The sequence below is a fragment of the Anser anser genome (assembly GCF_964211835.1).
Source record: "Anser anser genome assembly, chromosome: 3".
Lineage (NCBI taxonomy): Eukaryota > Metazoa > Chordata > Aves > Anseriformes > Anatidae > Anser > Anser anser.
In genome coordinates this window covers 49,652,089-49,677,426 of record NC_139722.1, presented here as the reverse complement: position 1 = coordinate 49,677,426, position 25,338 = coordinate 49,652,089, and the positions used below count along the sequence as shown (strand labels likewise).

General features: G+C 38.2%; 1 protein-coding gene and 1 long non-coding RNA gene across 15 annotated transcripts in view; both read right to left on the bottom strand.

Annotated features, from left to right (window-relative positions):
* The window catches only part of ARMC2 (armadillo repeat containing 2), a gene marked incomplete at its 5' end in the record, with an annotated part of 67,221 nt that extends 46,265 nt beyond the window's left edge, over positions 1-20,956 (bottom strand). For 5 of the 14 annotated variants that reach the window (XM_083831857.1, XM_083831866.1, XM_083831862.1 and 2 more), the window contains 7 exons: positions 8,297-8,347; positions 11,578-11,785; positions 12,987-13,155; positions 15,397-15,469; positions 16,730-16,977; positions 20,525-20,636; positions 20,840-20,955. In XM_083831857.1, coding sequence (XP_083687983.1) covers positions 8,297-8,347; positions 11,578-11,785; positions 12,987-13,155; positions 15,397-15,469; positions 16,730-16,977; positions 20,525-20,636; positions 20,840-20,955 — 977 coding nt within the window. Of the gene's footprint in view, positions 1-8,296; positions 8,348-11,577; positions 11,786-12,986; positions 13,156-15,396; positions 15,470-16,729; positions 16,978-20,325; positions 20,433-20,524; positions 20,637-20,729 lie in introns of all 14 variants that reach the window. The other 9 variants (XM_083831863.1, XM_083831867.1, XM_083831868.1 and 6 more) reach the window with 6 other exon arrangements.
* A 2,843-nt stretch (positions 20,957-23,799) lies between these two features.
* The window catches only part of LOC310897834, a 40,960-nt gene continuing 39,421 nt past the window's right edge, over positions 23,800-25,338 (bottom strand). The window contains exon 7 of the long non-coding RNA XR_014582617.1: positions 23,800-23,831. This is a non-coding gene — a long non-coding RNA (uncharacterized lncRNA). The remainder of the gene's footprint in view (positions 23,832-25,338) is intronic.

The following is a 25,338-nucleotide window of genomic DNA, read 5'->3' as shown; positions in this document are numbered from 1 at the left end:
AAGGATGTGGTAACCTGAACAGTTATCAGTCTATGTATGAGCAATGAAGGGGAAGACCATGTCAAAGTCTGAACTGAGGTTTTAAAAAAATAAATAAAAGCCTGGTTAAAACCTATGCTTCCTTAAACATCAGTATCAATAGGTTTAAAGATATAGCTCTGTGCAAAAGCAGACTGCTGTGCCGCTCGTATTCACAGAACTGAGGAACTTTCATTATTTTCAGAAAAAGAATACACTGAATACATATATAAATGAGAGCAACTGGTGGGCATGCTTATCTTTAGGGAATATGTACAATTTATGAATTTTGTGAGAGATTATAAAATCTCTTTATGTATCTTTACCATGCTGTCAACTCCATTTTAGTCAGCCTTTTGCTTCTTTGTTATCTTTTCACTTTCATGTAGGGCTGAAACTTCTGCAGCAAGATCTTGTTAAGAAGTATGCAGTTAAAACGTAATCAACCTACTCTAAAAAATAAGCTACCTACTATTGAAGGGAACTGGCTTGTCAAGAGAGCAGTTGCCTTGGAAACAAAGTCAATTGGCAGAAATCTGATCAGCTGATAAGGGACTCATCAAGAAAATCAACTGACAGAGGCTCTGATGATTTATAGAGGAGGAAAAACTTGGCAACTGGTTCATCTTTATCCCTCTTATACGAGGGAAATCACAGTAGCCCGTATGAGGAACATTGCTTTCTTGAATGTATGCAGACCATGAGGACTGTGAAGTAATGCATACTGAAGGGAAAGCAGTATTCATTCAGAAACTGTGTGTTTATATGTTTGTTTGTTTTTCTAGCTCTGAGCCTCTGTTAATGGTAAATCTGTACTCTCTCATGTTCAGCAGTATTCCAGAGAACAGCACATTTCTAAGAACTGCATCCCAGAGGCAAAGGATTGGGCAAGCTCCCTCCAAAGATGCTGCTTATGAACACAAAGTCTAACTCACAAACGCTGAGTGTAAGAGCCCAACAGAGATATAGTGCTTGGGCTCTTTCCTTCATACTTCAGGGCCTTAAACATCTCAGAATGTGGCCACCTCCTTACTTGTAAAACAGTCTGGCAACGGGCCTGAATGTGGGGCCTTAACTTTCCCTTCAGTTAAACTGTTAGCATAGTCGGCGATGTAGTTTTGGCCCAAAAAAGGTAGCATGCTCCTTGACAAAGGCCTAGACAGGGGGCACAGACATTCCCAGTTTATGTGGGAGCAAAGGGGTTAAACATGTTTTCATTGTATTGACACAAACCATGACAAAGCAGTTGGACACCATGCCAGAGGCCGAGTCCTCTTTTACTTTTATTAATAATTAGTACAGATGTAGCCCTGGTGCCCCAACGATTATCTAGCTACCAGTTAAGAGGGGTACACAGCGTAATACTAATGTAAGTTAATGCTTCTCTACAGAATTGCCTCTAAGAAGCATGTTTGATCAGTGAGGCAGCAAAGCTTAATGAGAGGAAGCAGTGGCTGTATGAAGACCCCAAAATAACCAAACTCATTTTTGTTGACAAAAAAAATTGAAGGAATTAACATTGAAGAAGTTTCTGGAGACTGGCTAACAAAACACCATTTTCTCTCCACCAGCTCCATATAAAACAGTAGCGTATCTCAAACATCAGCAACACTGAATCCAGAAAAGGTTATGTGGAAGACAGCTTGGAAAGACAAACAGCAAAACCTTGTCTTCTGAAGGTGCCATCTGCAGAAGCTCCAATACTACCAGAATTTACAGAACACACACTTTTATAAAAATACGAAACAAAACATGGTCTAGTTAGTCCAAAAGCTTTTCTTCAACTACTCTTTTTAGTATATAAACAGATGACAAGATGCAGAAGTACAGACACTCACAGAAAGACGTATTCAGAAGTTCCTTCCTGACAACAAGCTTTAGTCTGCATTGCTGCCACATGAAAGATCTCTTATCATCCACGTGCTCTCAATAATACATTGGCCTCAGTGCTAACCTATAGTAGCATTTTATAAAGTAATATTTAGTTAGGGTAGATTTAGATTATTTTAAAATAAATTTCTAGAGCATCTTAGTTTATGAACTCCATTTTCTTTAATTTTTGATGTTTTTTTTTGTCAGAAAACTAATTAGGAGCACACAATTACTATACATCTATATCTGCACAGCATTTTCATTACCAATTAACCACAGTTCTAATTTTCTCAGTTCCTTCCTCATAAGCAAACCTATCTATGCCACTGCTAGTTTCATTGTTTGGCATTAGAGCCATTTTATTTCTTGTCTTTATTTTGATTAGGTAAACAAAATCAGTAGTCCTTAATCTAAAAGTGCACTGGACGTTTATGTAACAAAAACATACAAAAGCCACAATAGGTCATGCAGAGTCCATCTTGTGCAGTGTCTTCTAACAGTGACCAACAGGCTTCTTTGATGCTTCCAGAAAACAGAGGATGCTCTTGGGGTGTCTCACCTGGTAGTTCTCCTTCAGTTTCTGCCCTCACATTGTTCCCCCTTATGCATTACCCCCCTCCTTTTTCCCCAGTAATCACTGTAATCATTCCATCTCCTCCCCTCCTCCTTTATTTTTTTATTCTTTGCCTTTTAGCCCCCACAAACTTACTTCCTCCCGGTTAATTTAGAACCCAGAAATGTGATTCAAGAGCAATTTTGTTTTGGATCCTTGGTGTACTGATGTTTTCAGGTCTTCAAGTGTCTAGAAGAGAAACAAACTTTTCGAAAGGCTCTGAAAGTAGACTAGGCACTGCAATAAGATGCAGACTCTTTATACATAAATAGAAGCACTGAATATCATCTTTTACAAACATACCTTGCATGCATTGGAAAGCCAGACATAATGTATCTACACCCAAAATCAGGAAGTCTGACTAAGTGATAAGAAGAATAGACATAGAGCAATGCTACGCGGATCAGGGGGGCCTGCTCAGGCAAGCCAGTAGGACAAGTATCAGTAGGACTACTAGACACAAAGGGGTTTAATTCCAGGCTAAATCATAGCGGTGTCTCCTCCAGTAGTGGGTAGTCCTGAAACAGGTATGCCATTCAGAAAGGCTGTTCTTTGTTACTGATGTATGTTCAGAGCATGACTACAGCTACACTATAATTCAGGTTTATTTTTAATGCTAGCAGTATTCAGGACAGCATTGTTCTACTGGTTAGGATCATTTAACTATTTAAGCAGGTCTGTATTTTCCTTTCAACCAAAGATTCACAAATTCTATATGGACTACAAAGGGAAAACCTGCAAGGGTAGGTTGCGGAAGTATATACAACCAGTAAGTCTCTAAAAAGAACAGTCATGGGTAAATAATTAGCTTTCTTCTTTTGAGTGCTCATCATACTGTGTCTGATTACAAAAAAAAAAGTCACACTGATGATTTCCACAGACAGAAAAATATCTGGAAAAGTGTCTCAGAGTACCCTTTGGGTCTTCATTCAGCTGGACAATGCTATACTGTGAAGCTTCAGAAAGACCACAGTGCTTATTAAAATATGGACAGAACTTCTTGACAACTCTGCAGAACTCATTTACAGGCATACAGGTACTTGCACTATAATTGAAGAGCCTTAGCTAAAATCAGGAGGGTGAAGGGGAGAAGAGCTTTTACCACACAATCCCTCAAGAAATCCCCTAGTTGAAGTGCATATTTTCTACTACAGCTCAGTAACAACCATAGAGTTTTTCTGAAAATTTTCAGGTCGACTATATAGGAAGAAATAATGACACATCTCATGCCTAACACTTGCTAAGTAGATTGTAATTGTGGAAAATATGGCTTAGGGAAATACCTCACAGATGAATAGCTCTGATAAAGCACAACTCTGAAATAAACTGCTTGACAGGCTAGAAGAAAGTGTAAAGTCAGTACAAAAAGTCATCTTGTCCCTAAAGAAAACAGCAGGATCTGCTGCAAGAACCTGAATCTTTACTAACTAATGTATTATCTGCCTAAAGGGTATTATCTTACACAGGATAAGAACAAAGGCTCTCCTGATACATGTTAGTAGCGGACTGAAGTACCTTTGTGGAAACACACATCAGGGAAAAGGGTCTTGGTGCACACAAGTGCATAGAAAAGAGACCTTGAAACAAGGGAAGGATTCTGTGTCTCCAAACTTAGAGATACACAAGGTCCCAAAAACTAATAGTACAGGTCATATTAACGTCAAATATAAACCATGTCCTGCCACATTTTACCTGTAAGATTATATTGAATAAGAGGAACTGGAATCACACAGGAGACATACACATGGTTCCCTTACTATGAAACAAGAAAACGTCCCCCCAGAATTTTTGTTGACATGTATAAGGTGCAGAATATCAGGATACTCAGGCTCCGAAAGAAATACTGCAAAGTCACTGTGTACTTATCATTGGTCAACACCCAAAATTTTCCACCACAAAATGTATGAACCCCTAGGAAATATAATGCTGAAGAGTGAACTCTTTATCGTAACACCATGCATCGCATTGGTGGGTATGAAACTTAGCACTGGTACTCTAGATCATTATTTGAACATGCTGCCCCCAAAGGTAACACAATAAAACACATTCAACAATTTTCTGCTTATCTGCAGTACATTAACAGAAGAATTGAACTCTTCCATAAATTAAGGTCTTTAAGCTTTCAAAACACAAAAATGTTTCACTTCACCCTAGAGGATGGGCAACTTTAATAAGGCTTCTAGATGTCAGGAAAAAGAGAAAGGCAGGCCACTGCTGTAAAGAACATTAACATCAAAAGTTGCAAACTTGACTCAGAAGAGATGCTACAAACTCCATGGAGTAAACATGAAGAAAACCAAGCAATTCAAAACTATGTATATGTGCACTGTATGTTTATCTTGCACATGGGTCAGAGGCAGACAGGCTATGATCAATGCTGTCCATCTGTGTTAGAATATTCATTAAAATCTGAACAGTTAGCTCAAGGCGGAAAAGGGTTAGCCACTAAACAGTCCAACACGCTCTTAAGAGCTTTTGATATTATAGGCAAACAAGTACGATTCCCGTATGCTTTCCCTGAGATTCAGTAAATATGCACCACTTAAAATTAGACTGAACATCTAACTCCCATTGGAGTAATTATACTTTGCAAGCCAACAATTCAAGATCGCTATCCCTTCTTCTTTTAGGTAAACAATCATTACAATCAGAAAAGCTACGCACTGTAAAAAAAAAAAAAGATACTTCTAATGCGAACACTTCGTGAAGACAGCAGTAGCTGTCTTACAGGTCAAGATGCAAACCAATCTTCTTTCCATAGCAGTGGAATTATTGCTGCTAAAATTTCACGTTTTGAGTTTGAAATAATACCACTCAAATCACTTGGATAGAAAAGCAGTATTTAGGAGGACTACACTTGAAAATTTTATAGGGGGACCTATGTGGGTGCTCAGCACCAGAAGTACTAGTCAACATCCACAGATCAACTCAAATTTCACACCAGTTGAAACACAATCAGAATTTGACTCCGCATCAAAAAAACAACCAAACAAAAAACCCACCACACACCAAAGTTCACAATTCTACTTGATCAAGACTCATACAGTCAAATCCTTCTGATAATAACAGGTGTACTCTGCAGCAGACTTAATCATCCAAAGATTGTGAATATTGTAGAAAAACTGGATTGGAAACTCCAGCCTGACTCCCCAGCCGCAGGGTTTACTATCCTTCTGGTCTGAACATGAAGCCAAAGATGGCCTTACACTAAAAAAGCATTTAAAAAAAAAAAACAAAAACACACTGAGGAGTAAAAACAGATACACACTGAAGAAACTATTCAGATAATGCACGTAAAAAAATAATGCATGTTATGCAAACCTACCTCCTGTCTATACATAATTCCAATTGATACTTTTGAACCTAAGCAACTAATAGGAATTGTTTTTAGCTTTTAGCAAAAACCAGAAAATTAATATTTTGCTTAATTATTTGTTCTTACAGATATTAATTTCCTACATGCCATTTAACATTTCCATTTTTATTAATCCATTTATTCATATTTAATTATACTATCCAGGTATTTCATGTTGTCAAAGGACACCAGAATTAGTTTTCTCTATTGTAATTCATTGATCGAATGGGGAATACGTTTTTTAACTTATTTTAAACCAGGTGATTTATTCCAGACCCACAACATAGCACTTGCAAGGCATTCTGTCTTTTTAGACACAGTATTGACCTTCAGTGAGCTACTTAAAGAGAATGTGTTCCTATTTTGCTCAACTACTACTGAACTTTCCTTTCTATGATGTCATCTCAGGGACAAACAATGTAGGTACAAACACAACGTGGGAATAAGTAATAGATGTGCCTCAAATTAAAAAGAATTAGTCAATATTTAGCTCAATTATTCAGCTCAATATTTAAAGGCTGTTTTTCTTTTAGAAAACATAAAGACAGTGTTTTACTTGCAGACAGCTAAAAAAGGTATAAATTAAAGTATTAAACCAATTACACAAATCTTCAATCAGTCCTGTTTCTCAGCTACAAAGATTTTCAAAAGCATACAAATAATTGAAAAAGGATAACTGATTATATAGATGTCCTGAAATTATTTCAAGAGTTAGAGGATTATATCATAAGTAACATCACTAAAAAGGACAAAAAACAAAGGGAGTGAAAGGTATAACTGAGATTATCTGATACTACTGATAAGAGAAAGCATAAATAGTACAGAGGCAACATAATTTGCAAAAATATATTGACAAATAGGCCAACTACACTCTGAGTCATCCTGAAGATGAGCAAATAACAGTTCCTCTATAAACACAATCATGGGCATAGTTCATTACTTATGACAGCTCCAGCAGTCAAAAGAATACAGTATTCTGTTTATACAGGCTGTTGAAGAACTTTGTGTACATATTAAATACTATGGCTTCAAAGAATAATAGAAATTGATGAAAACCCTATATCTCATCCTTTATATTCCTCAGACTTTGCATTTTCTGCCTAATATGCAAAGTACTATTGACAATTTCTATTTGTGGCAGGATATCTTTAGGCAAGCAGACAACCAACAGATGAACTCTCACGATTAAAAAAAATACACCTGAAATACTAGCCTAAATATTCTAGTCTGAAAACTACAGCATCTTCATCTTCCTAACCTGAATTTTGCTTAAGCATTCTCATTCTAAACAAAACCTCAATCTAAATCCATTATTATTCCAGTCCTATCTGGACTGTCCATTGCCTTTCCTTTACTCCTTCCGTGGCAGGCACTTCCATTCCGGTGCCTCAATTTCAGTTAGTAATAAGAACTCTCAAGACCTAGATTTCCCACATTTTGAGACCAATAACCTAAGAACTAGAGCAGAAAGACTCCCTTTGGACTAGACAGCAAAAGCATGCCTAAACTCCGCTCTGTCTTTCACAAGTGAATAGACTAGAGATAACTGTTGCCCGTTGCTCTTTTCCTTAGAAATCTGTAAAATTTCTATTCTGCAGGTACCTTCTTGGAAGAGCATCTATCACATTTTCTTTGAAAAACACTTCAGAAAACCCTGCAAAAGCTTTTCCACCACTTGATTGTTTCTTTCTTAAATCAGTAGTCTTAACAACTAGTGAAACTGAGGCAGAAATAGAGAAAGATTAGTTAAGAGTAGATTAATCTTCTGCTTCTATATCTTCATAAGAACTCCAAAAGTTATGAATATATATAATAAGCAAGGACAAATCCTGAAGGAAGTCAGGATAATCTGCAGCAATATCAGCTAAACAATACAGCAAGCTGATATTCATATTGTGTCGTTAATTTTAAAAATTCAACCAGAGCAAAATAGAATGGGTACTCTCTTCAGGAATGAAATCTCTCTCCTCTGTAGGTATCGTTTTCTTTGAGGAAAAAAAGAAAGGATATTTTGGGCACGGATGTGGAGCTAGTTCAAGCTATCAGAAACAATTTCCAGTATTCATCCGCTGTTTTTATTGTATTCTATTAAAGCATTCCAGAATTCTAAAAAGCACAGGAAAGAGAAACTTGTCTTACGGAAACAGTTAATGAATGCTTAAGAATTACATCAAGCAGGCATTTACTACAAACAGCAGTGGTGATAGAAAATAGGGCATAGTATACCTTCTTTACAGCACCTTCTAATCCTTTTGTAGCTATTTATAGAAATCATTAATTAATATAAGTGTAGAGCAGGCCACTTGGGAGTAAACTGTTTGCCACCAAGCTTTTCCTTGCTGAAGGTACCTATGTTTCTAAGCAGTCCTGGGATGACATCTAAGCTTTCAGAATATTGAGAATTTGGAGGAGGAGAAAAAAAATTCATCTTTTCTCACCAGGGAAACGGTTGCTCTTCATCAGCAAATCTGCCATCACCGGTGACACTTCTGTTGAAATACATGAATGCAGAAAACATTTTAGAAGTTTCATTTCTGTAGTAATCACAATAGATGGCAGGGCACAATGGCTGGATGAAGATGTAAACAAAACTCAGCTTCCTTATGATTGTCAGAAACCGCTCTTTGCTTTCCTGAGGCAACATGTCAATAAATTCAATCTGCTTCAATTAATAGATCTTTTCTATTGTAACTAGATGGTTATTTGAAAAACAGCATTGCAAAACAAATGACAAATAACCCTTCACCCAAAAGGTCCTTTTTTTAAAAAAAAAAAAAAAGCATCTTTATAAAGCAGTAGTGATTTCATTAGTGCTATTCATTCTTTTCATCAGTCCTTTGGACAACAAAAGAATTTGAGGTGGAAAGTGAGCAAGTCTATTGCTAGAATAAAATACTTTCCTCTTGTTCCCTTTGAAATAAATGTAACTGCATTAATAGCAGGAATTTCCCATGCTATTTTGGCACGCCCTACAGTTCCATTATTAACAGAAAAACAAGTTCATTAGAAAAATTATTTTGGTACATACACAGGAAATGCAGGGAAAGGACAGTGAGGAGGCACCTTTTCCTATATTTCCTCTACAATTCTCTTGCTTAATTATTGCAAGGGTTTTTAGATCACTGGGAAATAGAATTGAGGCTTACACAACTGCTTAATATGGAAGATGACAGGATTCCTGATAATAAAAGTTTTCACATTCCTCTAAGTCCTCACCATATTATTGCTGAATTCAACATACTTTAAACAGAAAGTATCTTTTAACTTTGTACAAGATGCCTTAAGTATGTACGACACAGAAGTAGCTGCAATCTAATCATATCAATCACCTAGCAAATATAAACATGTTCTGTTGAGAAAGAACGCCAAAACTCTACTATTGCAATGATCCCTCTATGGTAATGAAACCTTGTATATACAACTCCTATCAAGAAGAAACTCATGGAAATACACTGGAGGACAGATTTGTGATACCTTTCAACTGCATTGTCAGATGAAGAATGACATCTCTGAACTTAGAAAAGGATATAAATCAAAGTCTGCCTGGCTCATGTAGTATCATGTGAATACTGAACTAATGTGTTTATTGGCATAAGTCTTAGTAATGACTTAGAATGTATGAGAGCAGCTGAGATTACTTAGAACCATTCCATCATATGATGACATGAACTGCTTGGGTTGATTGAGATGGGAAAACAGCCTGAGGGACCCTTGTCCTTTACTAAAGCAAAAACACCTGGTATTATTATTGTGCACATTGCAACATCACAGTCACGTCTGTTACTCAGAAACATATGAGCACCTAAATGTTGTTAGTGACCCTTGGGACAAGAGTATAAGCCGCACAGGCAGATCTCTTAGGAAGCATTGGCAAAAATCATCTTTGTCTCACATACACAGAAAGCATGCAAAACCCACAGAAGGTGGTAAAGATGCACCATTCAAAAATACACATCTTGCATTCAACACCAAAAGAGGGAAGAATGTTATGTTATTCTTCTGTTTTAGAGAAAACAGATTTAGAAAAATCTTAAAACAACAACAACAACAAAAACAAACCACTTGTGGAGCTCTCAAGCTTATCATAGAATCATTCAGGTTGGAAATGACCTCTAAGATCATTTAGTCCAACCTTTAACCTAGCACTAAAGTCCGCCACTAAACCATGCTACTAAGTTCTACATCTACACATTTCTTGAAGACCTCCAGGGATGGTGACTCAAGAAAGTCACCAATAAAGGATAAGCACGTATTTTTTGAACAGATAGCAGGGATGTATGATGAGCTCTAAATTAACTACTTTAGCATACCTGCAAGATTTAAAATTATGACTCAGAAAGAAGGTCATTCTCTCCAGTTAGTAAAAGTAGCAAATGACCTTTTCTTTTTAGAGACACTGGGACACCATTAACTAACTACACATTTCAACTGCAACACCAAATTACTTCACACCACAACTTACTACATAAAAGTCAAATTACAGCAACTTATGTAGTATGATAATCCATACAGTTTTTAGCTAGAAAGTCCCTGGGGTCACTCATTTTTTCCTTTTCCCTCCCCTCAGACACACAAAACTTATTCTTTGCTCCCACATCTCCGTTCTTTCTGAATCTTTTTTTTAAAGTTGCTTTCAGTTTAATATAAAAGAAGAGCATTACAATAGCTCTGCTACGTATCAGTTCCTGTAACAGCTTCAATGGACAACATTATTTAAACTATTCAGTACCATCACCAAGTTAATTAATTAACGTTTTTTTTTCTTTTTTTAAGAAAATACTCCCTAGTGACAAAGAAGCATTAGAATACCCAGGGAAATAATTTCTTCCTAAGCATAACAACAAATTAGAAAGAAGATATTTACTGGCAAACATTTGTATTTAATAGTGACCAATTGTTTACGGGATGTGTTTTGAAAATTGTTATTCGTTCTTTGTTGTAGAGATTGTCAGATCTGTCAATGTTATTCAAACAGAACAGCTATTTGTCCAACTACTAATGCAGCAACTGATACATCTACTGACCAGTCTCATAGAACATTCCTCCCTCTACAAGAGGGTTGGTTTTTTTTCCTCTCTTTAATTCTGATCTGAAAAGACTTAATAGTGAATTACAGAATGGATACCATCTACGTTCACTAAGATCAGGCTGCGTGCATGTAAATCTCACTAATCTGTTACAGCTCTTTGATCACTGACAAAACTGAACTAAAAAAATTCAAAGCCCACATAAAAATCTGCCTGCATTTCCAATGAGTTTATGCCAATTTTTGTGTATGAACATATTTCCCCAATACCAGAACTGAAAATATGGCTCTACTCATCTATGGACTTAATGGAAGAATGTGTAGAATGTTAAAACAACAGGCTTGAACTACAAAAAAAAATCACACTGAATTTAAATTTGAGTATTCTATATGGACCTATTGAAAGACTAAGTTTTGAAAATATTAATGATCAAAAAAATTAAAGTTATAGCATATCAAGCAACTCCCTACCTACAATTTTTGGACAAATTAGTCTTTTGAGTGTAGAAACTTCCTTAGAACAGAACTATTAAATTCTTTTGCCAGCTAATCTGAACACAGTTTTGTTTTAATGCACAAATAGCGCTACCTTAAAATTCCATCAATTCTAAATATTTTGATACTCACATAATTGAATGACTAGAAAGAGCATTGTGTGGAAGTTGCACATCGACATACTTGAGCAATACTGACCTTTCACCTTTTAGCTGAAATAAAAAGTTTCCCGCTGTGCCTTTTAGGACATCTTCCCTCTCCAATTTGCCGCTATGCTCATTACAAATTAGTTGTCCACTTTCATCATTAAATGGTGCGTATGTCCTTTGCTCTGTTAAGCAGATATCACTACTTCTGCAAAGATTACTCATCCTAGCAGGTTCTTCAGAATCTAGCTTCTCTTCATCTGAAATAGCCAAAGAGAATATATTTCGCAGGACTGTTCTTACACAATAAATACACAGGAGGGAGCTCAAAATGAACTACTTGTTTGTCATGTTACATTATCAAAATTTGCTTGTATCAATATAAAAAGTGAGAAAGCTTAAGACAATTTTGAGCAAAGTATTCAAAGGTTTTTTATGAACATTATTCCTTTAAGTTTTCTTGTTTTGTTTTTAATGTCTTAATCTTTCAACTTTTAATTGCCCTTTTACAGACAAGTGGATTGTACCTTGTGATAGAAGTGTTTATTTCTTAGAATCTGAATATTAAGAAGGCAAGAAAAAGGCAGCTGTTAATCTTGTACCTTGGTATGTACCTGTTACGAAAAGAACCTGCAATAAAAACCTAGGTAAACACTTACAGGACACCAGAATCAGGAGAAGAGGCAACATGAGGCAATAACTATGTTAGGTTCTCAACTTCTCCAATTAGTCACGTCAACATATTAGGGCTAATGGATACTTCTATAAGATGTACACAGTAACAAAGTAATTTTTTTTGTGTGTGTTAGCCTTATTTTGCAATAAAGTAAAAAATGAGATATTCAGTTTATCATATAAAATGACAAGAATTGTCATCATTACAAATGAGTCATCATTAAAAACAGAGTTCCATCACATTATACAATGGGAGAATGTGCAGGAAACCAAGATCTCAAGTAATTTCATTTCCCATCTGCAAGAAAATTACTTTTACATCCCACATTTAGTGACCTTTATTAAGTCTCCACTAATGAAACTTAACAACAAATATGAAATAGCTGGAGGCCTGTCAAGACATATCAGTCCTATTTACTCTTCCTTTTATGCTCAAGAATCCATCAGAGAATCTCCTTAGATGATGCCATCTCATTATCTCTTTAAACATTTCAGCATTTGCTGTTAATTTTACTCACTGAAGAAAGCTTTCAGAAAAAAAAAAAAAAAACACCATTACAAAAACCTATAGGAAACAAAGGCACTTGAGAAGCTTCCAATTTACTTTCAGAAGTGAAAGCCAGTATCATTTTTTTTTGGAAATCACATTGTCAAAATTGGTTTTTAAGCCATTTAGTATTTTTAAAACTTACTCTGAAAGGACTTGAAAGCTCTTTAACACAATAATTAATGTAACTAATGATAACTTCATGATGGGTTTTAATATATAGGAAATGAGTTACTTACTCTGATCAGGAGGAACCATTTTAGCAGCAAAGACATTTCCCTGAGAAGTTCTTCTAAATAAGTGTGCCCGAGCACTGCTGATTTTTCTAACCTCCGCAGCATCCATAGCAGGCTTTGGAAGGGATATGGAAGGATCTTCATCTTTTGCACAAGTGACTAGTACTGGCTTCTGTCACAAAGATAAAGAAGAAATTTTAATAAAAGTACAATTTCATTTTCATTTAAGCAATTTAAAAAAAAACACAAATGATTATATAAAGAGATAAGTTCAGAATAGAACAGGTAAGAGTTATTTGGGTTTGCTCATTAAGAGAACATATCCAAAATCTAATGATAACATTCCACTGAATGAGCCAGAGCACTTATACCAATATCACCACAGAAAGCCATTTAAAAGTAAACCTTCAAGGGTACAAAAACCAAAAATTAACCAACTAACCTAACTTGCTCAGCAAAGCAATTGAAACTTGGAATTATTTATTTCCCTCGGAAATACTTATTTAACATCATCTGCAGTGCACTTATTTATTACAAGAATGTTCTCCCAAAGACTTTTGCTAGCAATTCTAGAGGCACAACTGTTCTTTACAATTTGTTTTTGAGCGCTAAAGTAGTATTTTCAAAACACTTCAAACTTGTTCACATCATATATACCACTTCCTATCACACTGTGACAAATCATGCAGATCCAGAAACTTGCAAGTTCTCATTTTATTTGTCAGTATCTCACATCTTAGAGGATGTGACCAACACTCTGAACGTCAAAACAATTTTTTGTGCCTTACATAAACATGTCACCCTCTAATATCTGGATTCTCAACCAATTTTCTTATAACAAACAATTTATTTGAAAGTCTTCAGTTTGATCCTCTGGAGCCCTCCCTGGCATTAACTGAAGATGAGTAAGAGCTGAGACCCACTGCCCACAACTAATTTGAGCTCCACATTTGCAGTGTACTAACTTGTCTCTGTTGGTAAAGTGAGAAAGGCAGGTTTTTTGCATTGGTCTTAACAGTAATGAAGCTGCATTGAGTGCCCTCCCCCAACTCACACACAAGCTAAACAAAAAAATTAACACCAACATTTAAATCTGAATATAGATATATTTAATCTATACATATAAGGTATGACATTCCTTGAAAATAGTTTTTCTTGCCTAACTTCACGAATAATGACACATTTAGATTGCTGTACTGAAGGAATACTATATACAGCAAGCACACTTAACTGTTTTAGCACACTCTGTTCTCTCTGATATTAAACAATGACCATGACAATCTTATATTTAAAGATTAAATATAAAAATGTACAGAGCAAATACACTTATAAAATGAAAATAATCCAAAATTTTCACAGAGGGAGAAAGGGGGGTTCTTACAAGTACCTCTATCCAATTTTTAAATAAATGACAATCAATTACACTTTATGTGTGTGTAAGTCAGATACAAAACACCATTAATTAAATTACTTTCAAATTGTTGATCACAGGAGGGCTGAGGTGGGCAGGGACCTCTGGAGGCCATCTGCTTCAACCCCCTGCTCAAGCAGGGACACCCAGAGCTGCTTGCCCAGGACCATGTCCAGGTGGCTTTTGAGGATCCCCAAGAGCGGAGGCTCTCTAGGCAACCTGTGCCTGTGCTCCGTCACCCACACAGCACAGAAGTGCTGCCTGGTGTTCAGAGGGAGCCTCCTGTGTTCCACTTTGTGCCCACTGCCTCTGGTCACCACTGAAAAGAGCCTGGCACCATCTTCATCGCACCCTCCCTTCAGCTATTTATTTACATTTACGAGATCCCCTTGAGCCTCCTCTACGCTGAACTGTCTCAGCTCTCTCAGCCTTTCCTCACAGGAGAGGTGTTCCAAACCCTTCACCATCTCCGTGGCCCTTAATGGACCACCAACTCTCCAGTTGCTCTGTATCATTATTGTGCTAGGGATCCCAGAACTGGCCCTGCGTTCCAAATGCAACCCCACTAGTGCTCACTAGAGGGGAAGGATCACCTCTCTCAGCCTGCTAGCAACGCCCCCCCTAAAGCAGCCCAGAACGCCATTAACCTTTTTTGCAGCAAGGGCACATTGTTGGCTCACGTTGATGCTTGTGACCTTTTGGTATTTTAGTCATCTTAAACTAGAAAGCTGACTCAAGTTTCCGTCTTCTAACTCTTGTTAATGTCACTTATAATTATAATGCAGTACAGCAATATTTAAACAGTATAAATTATTTTAAGCTTTATTTTTGGAGAAAAAAAAAAACATAGCTGACTTTATAAGTCTCGGACTAACATCATGACAAGCTTCTTTTTCTCCCCAACCTATTTCAACAATATCCTTTCCTACCACTGTGTTGCACTATATAAATTTATATATTTTCCATGTCAACATTGCATAGAGTCACGTCCAAAGTACTCACATAATCCAGTGGGCTAAGACGAACACCAGAAACTGGTCTTGATTCCACCAAATCAAAACTGGAAGCATGAATACTAGGATAAAGAAACATAAAATGAATAAAGCAGTGATTACATTTGTGTATTGTTTTATTTATTTTAAATAGCACGCTTCCTTCCTTCATCAATGACTATATAGAAAAGGATAAAGAAAGGAAGGGTAACAGAGCACTTTTACACCACCACTCTTCTTTGATGAATGCTATTTAACTTTAATATCTGGCTATTCAGCAGCATCAGGGGAGAAGAATTACAAGACTGCCTGTACATGTGCTATGATACAGTATATTTCATATACATCTACAACAATTCTCTAATATAAGCCTAAATTCATGTACAAACCCAACTGTGGTTAGCACCAAAGCTGTCTGACACATACTGCAAAACACTGCAGGGCAGAAAAATCAGATTTGTAAAGGCATGAGTGTAATCCTTGCTGTAGCACAGATAGAACAAGCACAGATGTCAACCTGAGCTATCTTATTACCTGGTCACCAATAAACAGCCAAGTCACTCTCAGGTTCCTGCCTTCTGTAAGAACACAACACTACACAGTGTGGAATATAAGATGTGTAGAGTGCTTGAAAACAGCATGGCCACTGACTTACTCGTATCACCATTCAAACATGGTTTAGCATCCTTTCTGGCAGGCCTCACACTTAACATTACAAATACAGCTGACACCTCCTCCCTACAGTCGTTACAGCTCCCCAGGTATGACAATTCTAAAAAAGGACTGGGGAGATGGATGTTAAAAAAAAAAAAAAGGGAGGGAAGAATATCAAAAATCACAATCAAAGCTATTGAACTCTGAATTATGCTAGGTAACAAAACCACATACAGATATGTAAGAAATAAGTACTATAAAAATGCTCAGTTTTAAACAGAATTTAAATTTCAAGAGCTACAATTTTATATTTAAAAAGATGTCAAAAAGCTCTTAAAAAAGATCTGGCATACAAACAGTTTATGTGGAAATAAGCATGCTTTCACAGTTTCTAAGGAAAAGCTGAAAACTATTTCAATTTTTAAAATATTGTCTTAACAAAAAGTATTGTTAGAAACCATTTTCTTATACTCTTCTTTGCATATGAAACTAGTGTAACAACTGCCTCTTCTAGCTCTAATCCACAGGAACTTCTGGGACATGTAGATTTACAACAACAGTAGACATTATTAGAATAAGGTAAAGGATGTGATTAGGAATACAGACAGGAAAAAAACACCAGAAACATAATTTGAGAATGAGATCTCTTGCTGCTAAAGAATATTTGAAAAATCTTAAAGTCATTGTACCTAAAAACCGAAGGAGGTCTATTTTGAGGAGCTAGTGAGGATCCAGATCCAAAAAGTTTCCTTTGATTCTCTGTGGGCGTAAATGGCCTCTGAGTTCTTAGTGTTCGTAGAACATTTCTGGCTTCATTTATAATCTCAGAACTGGTCTTCTGCTTCGGCACTGAAAGCCTGTAGAAAGGTTCTGGCTTTTCTGTATTTTTATTCTTTGAAGTTTGCATTCCTCTGCAAAGCAGCGTACAGGAAGAACACTGTAAAACATACAAAGAAGACACAGAATGTAATGCTAGTTTAAAGTTACAAATTATTAATGCATTAATATTTTTTCTACCTTGATGCACTAAAAAAGATATACCAAAAAAAAAAAAAAAGATCTGAGGGAGCAATGAAGTGGTAGAAAATAAGGACTTACCGATACTGTTTCCCTCCCTATTTCTCAGTTCTATGGGAAAATACATCTGAAAGCATCTGAGGTGGAGGACCTTTATTTTTTTTTTTTTAGTGGGAGCTAAAAAACCAGCATGCTCAGTACCACTGTGCTTTCTTGGCCAAACATGGTACTCTCCAACACTAAAGAAAATTTGTTTCTTAACACCTGAATACTTGTAGTAATCAAAACAGGAATTCGATAATATGCTGCAAAGAGATACTTTATTTCCTGAGCTCATTGGAAATAACCAATATAAGTTATTGACTTTACCAAGGGCAGCTTCCTAATAACAGAAAGAGGTATTGTTATCAGTAAGATAAGCCAAGGCAATACATTTTTTCTTTTTCTGAGAGAAATTCCTCCCCAACCCTCCCCTAAGCACATGCAAACACAGATAGCACTAATGTAAGATAAATCAGCCCAAACTTCCAATCATTGTTCTGTCCTGCTGCATCGTCTAGCAAACACAGTGAGCAGTGGAAGACTTGCTTCATCAGTCTCTCAAGCCCCCCCAAAATCAATCACTATCCTGGTGCAGTTCTCTGTAGATATCATCCTTGTCATCTTGCAGCTAACTCATCAAAAGCCTTAAACCATCGAAGATTCCATTTGTTTTTCAAACTTACGCAAACATAAAAATAAGTTTCTGTAACACCTTTGACTCAGACTGGTATTTGGTAACTTCTATCCTCTCACACAGTTTATGACAATGAACTGACAGTAGATCAGATGCTGCCATCTTGGTTATTTCTAAACTATGGAGCAAAAGTCCTATTTCTCTAGTTTCTTAGTCCACTTCTTTGTATTCTGCAGTTTCAAGTTTTTGTTCTTTCTTTCAGAGCCTGTACATGCTGGCACAGTCTCTTTAATTAACACACGATCCACCCCTTTCAGCTGAACTACACAAGGTAAAACTGGATGTTAAGGAGAGTGCATCAATGCAGAAATGCAAAACACAGGAGCAAATCAGCAGCCTAAACCTGTCAGTGTTTTTAATTTTTCCTGTTACCACTGATACATTGTTTTTCCTCACTGTAACTGAATTTGGCTATGACCCCCACTCTTCCCTCTATAATGATTCAAGAGAGTTCCGTAAGCAATTCCACTGCAGCAGTCTGTTTGGTGCAATTATACAGCCATTTCTCAATGAACACGGAAGGTAGGTTACCATTCCCCATTCTCCCCGCTACCCAGAGTCAAGATTTTGACCTATAAGTTGAAGGTCTTCTGTGTAGGCCATACATTCAATATGGTTCTTACCATCAACACACAGAAATGATACTAAAACATAATCCACACGATTGTGCAAATCAGAGATGCAAAGTAATTTACATTTTTTCTTTTCTGGTCCACGTATTTCCAGACACCTTGACTAATTTTAATATAAATATTAATACCTCGCGTTTAATATCTAAAGGACACCATTTTCTTTATTTCTTGAAATCTCTGTGCTCTGACATCGGAATGTCTATTTTATGGGATTTATGCATATGCTCTCCATAATTAAACTAAGGAGCTACCTGAGAAATATGAAGTGTTTCAGTGGATTGGCACCATCTCTGATACAACTGGCCTAAGTTCTTTGTTAATTCTGCTGTCAACTGCAGATTGTCTGTCCTAGAAGTACTTTCATTTGCCAGTTGCAGTTACGACCAAACTTCCATTATAATAACTTTTCATTTGTCTTCACCTCTTACCTCTTTCATTTTCTCTGGTAACGGAGCTTTTCTACCATCAGCTTAATTAGCAAGTCCTACCATTTTGCTGCTGTCTTAATCACCCTTCCAATCCATTAAGGATAAAGTTTTAATAATTAATGCTGCAAAGGGAACCTATGGCCTATTCTGAATGCTTGACTGAGCTCAGGTGTGCATCGCTACTGTGGCGCATCGCCTTCCCCTGCTGCTGCTGCCAGCATGGTCTCTGCTGTCAGTCACCGAGCAGGGAACAGGGGCTGCAGGGCAGCAGCCAGCACAGCTTAAGACTCATCACTGACCCCACCAGAGCAGTAACACTTCCTAATTGTGCCATACCGTACTGTTGTGCGCATTCCAAACTGCAGTAGTGATAGGATACAAATATATTACTAATTGATATCCCATTAGCCAGAAAATGTAGTAGAGCACAGAGAAACAGGCAAGCAGTATCGTAAAATATCAGAAGTATGCACATGATAGGGTAAGAAAGCTTTCTCGTTTTTGCAAGCAATTAGGAACCATGGTAATTCTTTACCTGAATGAGCCTGGCTGCTGTGCCATCACAGCATGCCACCACACACAGTACGACCACTGTTTCTTTCTCAAGAGGCAGACAGAGAAAGATTTGTACCCTCTATTTTATAATGCCTAAGGCTGAAACATTTAAGCATCAAGCAATTGCTCTGCTGCAGCAGCACTCAAGAAGGAAGTTTCACCTAATTCTCCAGTGTCCCACACCCCAGAAGCCCTGAGCAAGTCTCACCAGCTATGTTACGTCCATTCTCTTCCAAAAAAACGACTACCCAGATCCAGTTTTAAGGAAAAACCCTCCCAGTCACCTGAAGCTTTCTTGTCTTTGATGAGCATAAGGAATCCAAATCATTCTATTGCAACACCAGAGAACAATCCGAAATAAGGTGCAACAAATGAATGCAAGTAGTAGAAAGAAGTATAGAATGAAGGAATGAGAATGACTGCACCAGCTGCCTAGTGCACCAGCTGCTTTTACCCTTGTTTTTCACTTCTTTGTTGTTGTTTTTTTTACAAGACTGTATTTCTGACTGTTTTTGTAATTGTAAGATTATCTATATAAACTCTTTTTCACGAACTGTACTTATACCCTTTTCTAACTAAATGACAGATGACAAGCTCCTCCCTGTCTCTCTGCTGGAAGGCAGAAGAGTATTACACTCTAGAAAACTACACTCGGTCTCTTGCCTTTAAGAAAAGGCCACCTCTCCCAGAGGTCCTGCCTTTACTGTACAGTAGATATCAGTAGAGGATCAGAGAACCCCAGCTCAGTTCCAGCTGTCTCCAGAAGCTGGATAACTGCACCCTGGCAGCACTCACCCCGGGTTAAGGAGCACATGAGCAAAGCGTGGCTGATTACATCAGCTGCAGCACCACGCTGACCGCTGTCCCGTCTCAGATCTCAACAGCAGCACCATTTAATCGCTACCGTACTTACTCACCGAGCTACCTCAGCAATCGCTCGGCACAGCGTTGCATCTCGCAGCAGCCCCAGCTTCAGGCTTATGGAAGCAGCGAAGGGATAACCTTCAGTGGATATTAATCAAATCTGGAAGAAGAGACCCAAAATTGCTCAAAAGCCCACCTCTGACGAAAACCTGGCGATGCCGCAGGTTTTGCCACGCAGCTCGCAAAGCCTACCTCTGGTAGGAGGAACCCAGGCTCACGCTGTGTGCCCTCAGCTGGCCGACACCCGGATCCAGAGGCTGCCTGCCCGAGTAAGCCTCCACACCAAACAGCACCCCAACGCAGCCTTAACAGGAGGAGCGAAGTAATAATAATAATAATAATTAGGCATAATTTTAAACAATACCTCCCAAACCACCCGGCAGCTCATCAACCGCACCCGCCACGCTCTCAGCCGGGTGAGACTGTGAAGCCGGGAGGGACTTTAAGGGATAAAAAAGGGAATAAAACTGGGAGAAATGGAGTCGTGTCCCCCCGCCCTCCGCTCACCACAGCCTCCGGCCCCGGACGCCGCCAGTCCCCATGGCAACCGCGCGCGGAGCCGCGGCACCTGCGGGGCATGGCGGAGAGGGAGGGGTGCAGGCGCCTGCGCATGCGCAGGGCATAACGGGAGGGCTGAGGGGAGCGGGGGGGGCGGGCTGAAATGGCGGCGGCCCTGCGGGGTCGGTGTGGCAGTGGGTGTATGTTGCCCGAGTCCCCGGGGAGGGGTTCTGCTGTGTTATCGGCCCGAGGGTGGTGGGTTTCAGGCGGCAGGCGCTTAGCTCAGCCTGTCGTGGCTCATGCTTAGGGCTTAGTGCAAGTAAAGGGTTGACAAGAGTTACTTGTTTTGGTAAAGTGGGAGTGTTGGGTGTGTCCTGTTCCCCTGCCTTCTCTCCAAGCTCAGGAATACTGATTTAAATCACTGATTTACACTTTATGTGTGTGTAAGTCAGATACAAAACACCATTAATTAAATTACTTTCAAATTGTTGATCACAGGAGGGCTGAGGTGGGCAGGGACCTCTGGAGGCCATCTGCTTCAACCCCCTGCTCAAGCAGGGACACCCAGAGCTGCTTGCCCAGGACCATGTCCAGGTGGCTTTTGAGGATCCCCAAGAGCGGAGGCTCTCTAGGCAACCTGTGCCTGTGCTCCGTCACCCACACAGCACAGAAGTGCTGCCTGGTGTTCAGAGGGAGCCTCCTGTGTTCCACTTTGTGCCCACTGCCTCTGGTCACCACTGAAAAGAGCCTGGCACCATCTTCATCGCACCCTCCCTTCAGCTATTTATTTACATTTACGAGATCCCCTTGAGCCTCCTCTACGCTGAACTGTCTCAGCTCTCTCAGCCTTTCCTCACAGGAGAGGTGTTCCAAACCCTTCACCATCTCCGTGGCCCTTAATGGACCACCAACTCTCCAGTTGCTCTGTATCATTATTGTGCTAGGGATCCCAGAACTGGCCCTGCGTTCCAAATGCAACCCCACTAGTGCTCACTAGAGGGGAAGGATCACCTCTCTCAGCCTGCTAGCAACGCCCCCCCTAAAGCAGCCCAGAACGCCATTAACCTTTTTTGCAGCAAGGGCACATTGTTGGCTCACGTTGATGCTTGTGACCTTTTGGTATTTTAGTCATCTTAAACTAGAAAGCTGACTCAAGTTTCCGTCTTCTAACTCTTGTTAATGTCACTTATAATTATAATGCAGTACAGCAATATTTAAACAGTATAAATTATTTTAAGCTTTATTTTTGGAGAAAAAAAAAAACATAGCTGACTTTATAAGTCTCGGACTAACATCATGACAAGCTTCTTTTTCTCCCCAACCTATTTCAACAATATCCTTTCCTACCACTGTGTTGCACTATATAAATTTATATATTTTCCATGTCAACATTGCATAGAGTCACGTCCAAAGTACTCACATAATCCAGTGGGCTAAGACGAACACCAGAAACTGGTCTTGATTCCACCAAATCAAAACTGGAAGCATGAATACTAGGATAAAGAAACATAAAATGAATAAAGCAGTGATTACATTTGTGTATTGTTTTATTTATTTTAAATAGCACGCTTCCTTCCTTCATCAATGACTATATAGAAAAGGATAAAGAAAGGAAGGGTAACAGAGCACTTTTACACCACCACTCTTCTTTGATGAATGCTATTTAACTTTAATATCTGGCTATTCAGCAGCATCAGGGGAGAAGAATTACAAGACTGCCTGTACATGTGCTATGATACAGTATATTTCATATACATCTACAACAATTCTCTAATATAAGCCTAAATTCATGTACAAACCCAACTGTGGTTAGCACCAAAGCTGTCTGACACATACTGCAAAACACTGCAGGGCAGAAAAATCAGATTTGTAAAGGCATGAGTGTAATCCTTGCTGTAGCACAGATAGAACAAGCACAGATGTCAACCTGAGCTATCTTATTACCTGGTCACCAATAAACAGCCAAGTCACTCTCAGGTTCCTGCCTTCTGTAAGAACACAACACTACACAGTGTGGAATATAAGATGTGTAGAGTGCTTGAAAACAGCATGGCCACTGACTTACTCGTATCACCATTCAAACATGGTTTAGCATCCTTTCTGGCAGGCCTCACACTTAACATTACAAATACAGCTGACACCTCCTCCCTACAGTCGTTACAGCTCCCCAGGTATGACAATTCTAAAAAAGGACTGGGGAGATGGATGTTAAAAAAAAAAAAAAGGGAGGGAAGAATATCAAAAATCACAATCAAAGCTATTGAACTCTGAATTATGCTAGGTAACAAAACCACATACAGATATGTAAGAAATAAGTACTATAAAAATGCTCAGTTTTAAACAGAATTTAAATTTCAAGAGCTACAATTTTATATTTAAAAAGATGTCAAAAAGCTCTTAAAAAAGATCTGGCATACAAACAGTTTATGTGGAAATAAGCATGCTTTCACAGTTTCTAAGGAAAAGCTGAAAACTATTTCAATTTTTAAAATATTGTCTTAACAAAAAGTATTGTTAGAAACCATTTTCTTATACTCTTCTTTGCATATGAAACTAGTGTAACAACTGCCTCTTCTAGCTCTAATCCACAGGAACTTCTGGGACATGTAGATTTACAACAACAGTAGACATTATTAGAATAAGGTAAAGGATGTGATTAGGAATACAGACAGGAAAAAAACACCAGAAACATAATTTGAGAATGAGATCTCTTGCTGCTAAAGAATATTTGAAAAATCTTAAAGTCATTGTACCTAAAAACCGAAGGAGGTCTATTTTGAGGAGCTAGTGAGGATCCAGATCCAAAAAGTTTCCTTTGATTCTCTGTGGGCGTAAATGGCCTCTGAGTTCTTAGTGTTCGTAGAACATTTCTGGCTTCATTTATAATCTCAGAACTGGTCTTCTGCTTCGGCACTGAAAGCCTGTAGAAAGGTTCTGGCTTTTCTGTATTTTTATTCTTTGAAGTTTGCATTCCTCTGCAAAGCAGCGTACAGGAAGAACACTGTAAAACATACAAAGAAGACACAGAATGTAATGCTAGTTTAAAGTTACAAATTATTAATGCATTAATATTTTTTCTACCTTGATGCACTAAAAAAGATATACCAAAAAAAAAAAAAAAGATCTGAGGGAGCAATGAAGTGGTAGAAAATAAGGACTTACCGATACTGTTTCCCTCCCTATTTCTCAGTTCTATGGGAAAATACATCTGAAAGCATCTGAGGTGGAGGACCTTTATTTTTTTTTTTTTAGTGGGAGCTAAAAAACCAGCATGCTCAGTACCACTGTGCTTTCTTGGCCAAACATGGTACTCTCCAACACTAAAGAAAATTTGTTTCTTAACACCTGAATACTTGTAGTAATCAAAACAGGAATTCGATAATATGCTGCAAAGAGATACTTTATTTCCTGAGCTCATTGGAAATAACCAATATAAGTTATTGACTTTACCAAGGGCAGCTTCCTAATAACAGAAAGAGGTATTGTTATCAGTAAGATAAGCCAAGGCAATACATTTTTTCTTTTTCTGAGAGAAATTCCTCCCCAACCCTCCCCTAAGCACATGCAAACACAGATAGCACTAATGTAAGATAAATCAGCCCAAACTTCCAATCATTGTTCTGTCCTGCTGCATCGTCTAGCAAACACAGTGAGCAGTGGAAGACTTGCTTCATCAGTCTCTCAAGCCCCCCCAAAATCAATCACTATCCTGGTGCAGTTCTCTGTAGATATCATCCTTGTCATCTTGCAGCTAACTCATCAAAAGCCTTAAACCATCGAAGATTCCATTTGTTTTTCAAACTTACGCAAACATAAAAATAAGTTTCTGTAACACCTTTGACTCAGACTGGTATTTGGTAACTTCTATCCTCTCACACAGTTTATGACAATGAACTGACAGTAGATCAGATGCTGCCATCTTGGTTATTTCTAAACTATGGAGCAAAAGTCCTATTTCTCTAGTTTCTTAGTCCACTTCTTTGTATTCTGCAGTTTCAAGTTTTTGTTCTTTCTTTCAGAGCCTGTACATGCTGGCACAGTCTCTTTAATTAACACACGATCCACCCCTTTCAGCTGAACTACACAAGGTAAAACTGGATGTTAAGGAGAGTGCATCAATGCAGAAATGCAAAACACAGGAGCAAATCAGCAGCCTAAACCTGTCAGTGTTTTTAATTTTTCCTGTTACCACTGATACATTGTTTTTCCTCACTGTAACTGAATTTGGCTATGACCCCCACTCTTCCCTCTATAATGATTCAAGAGAGTTCCGTAAGCAATTCCACTGCAGCAGTCTGTTTGGTGCAATTATACAGCCATTTCTCAATGAACACGGAAGGTAGGTTACCATTCCCCATTCTCCCCGCTACCCAGAGTCAAGATTTTGACCTATAAGTTGAAGGTCTTCTGTGTAGGCCATACATTCAATATGGTTCTTACCATCAACACACAGAAATGATACTAAAACATAATCCACACGATTGTGCAAATCAGAGATGCAAAGTAAT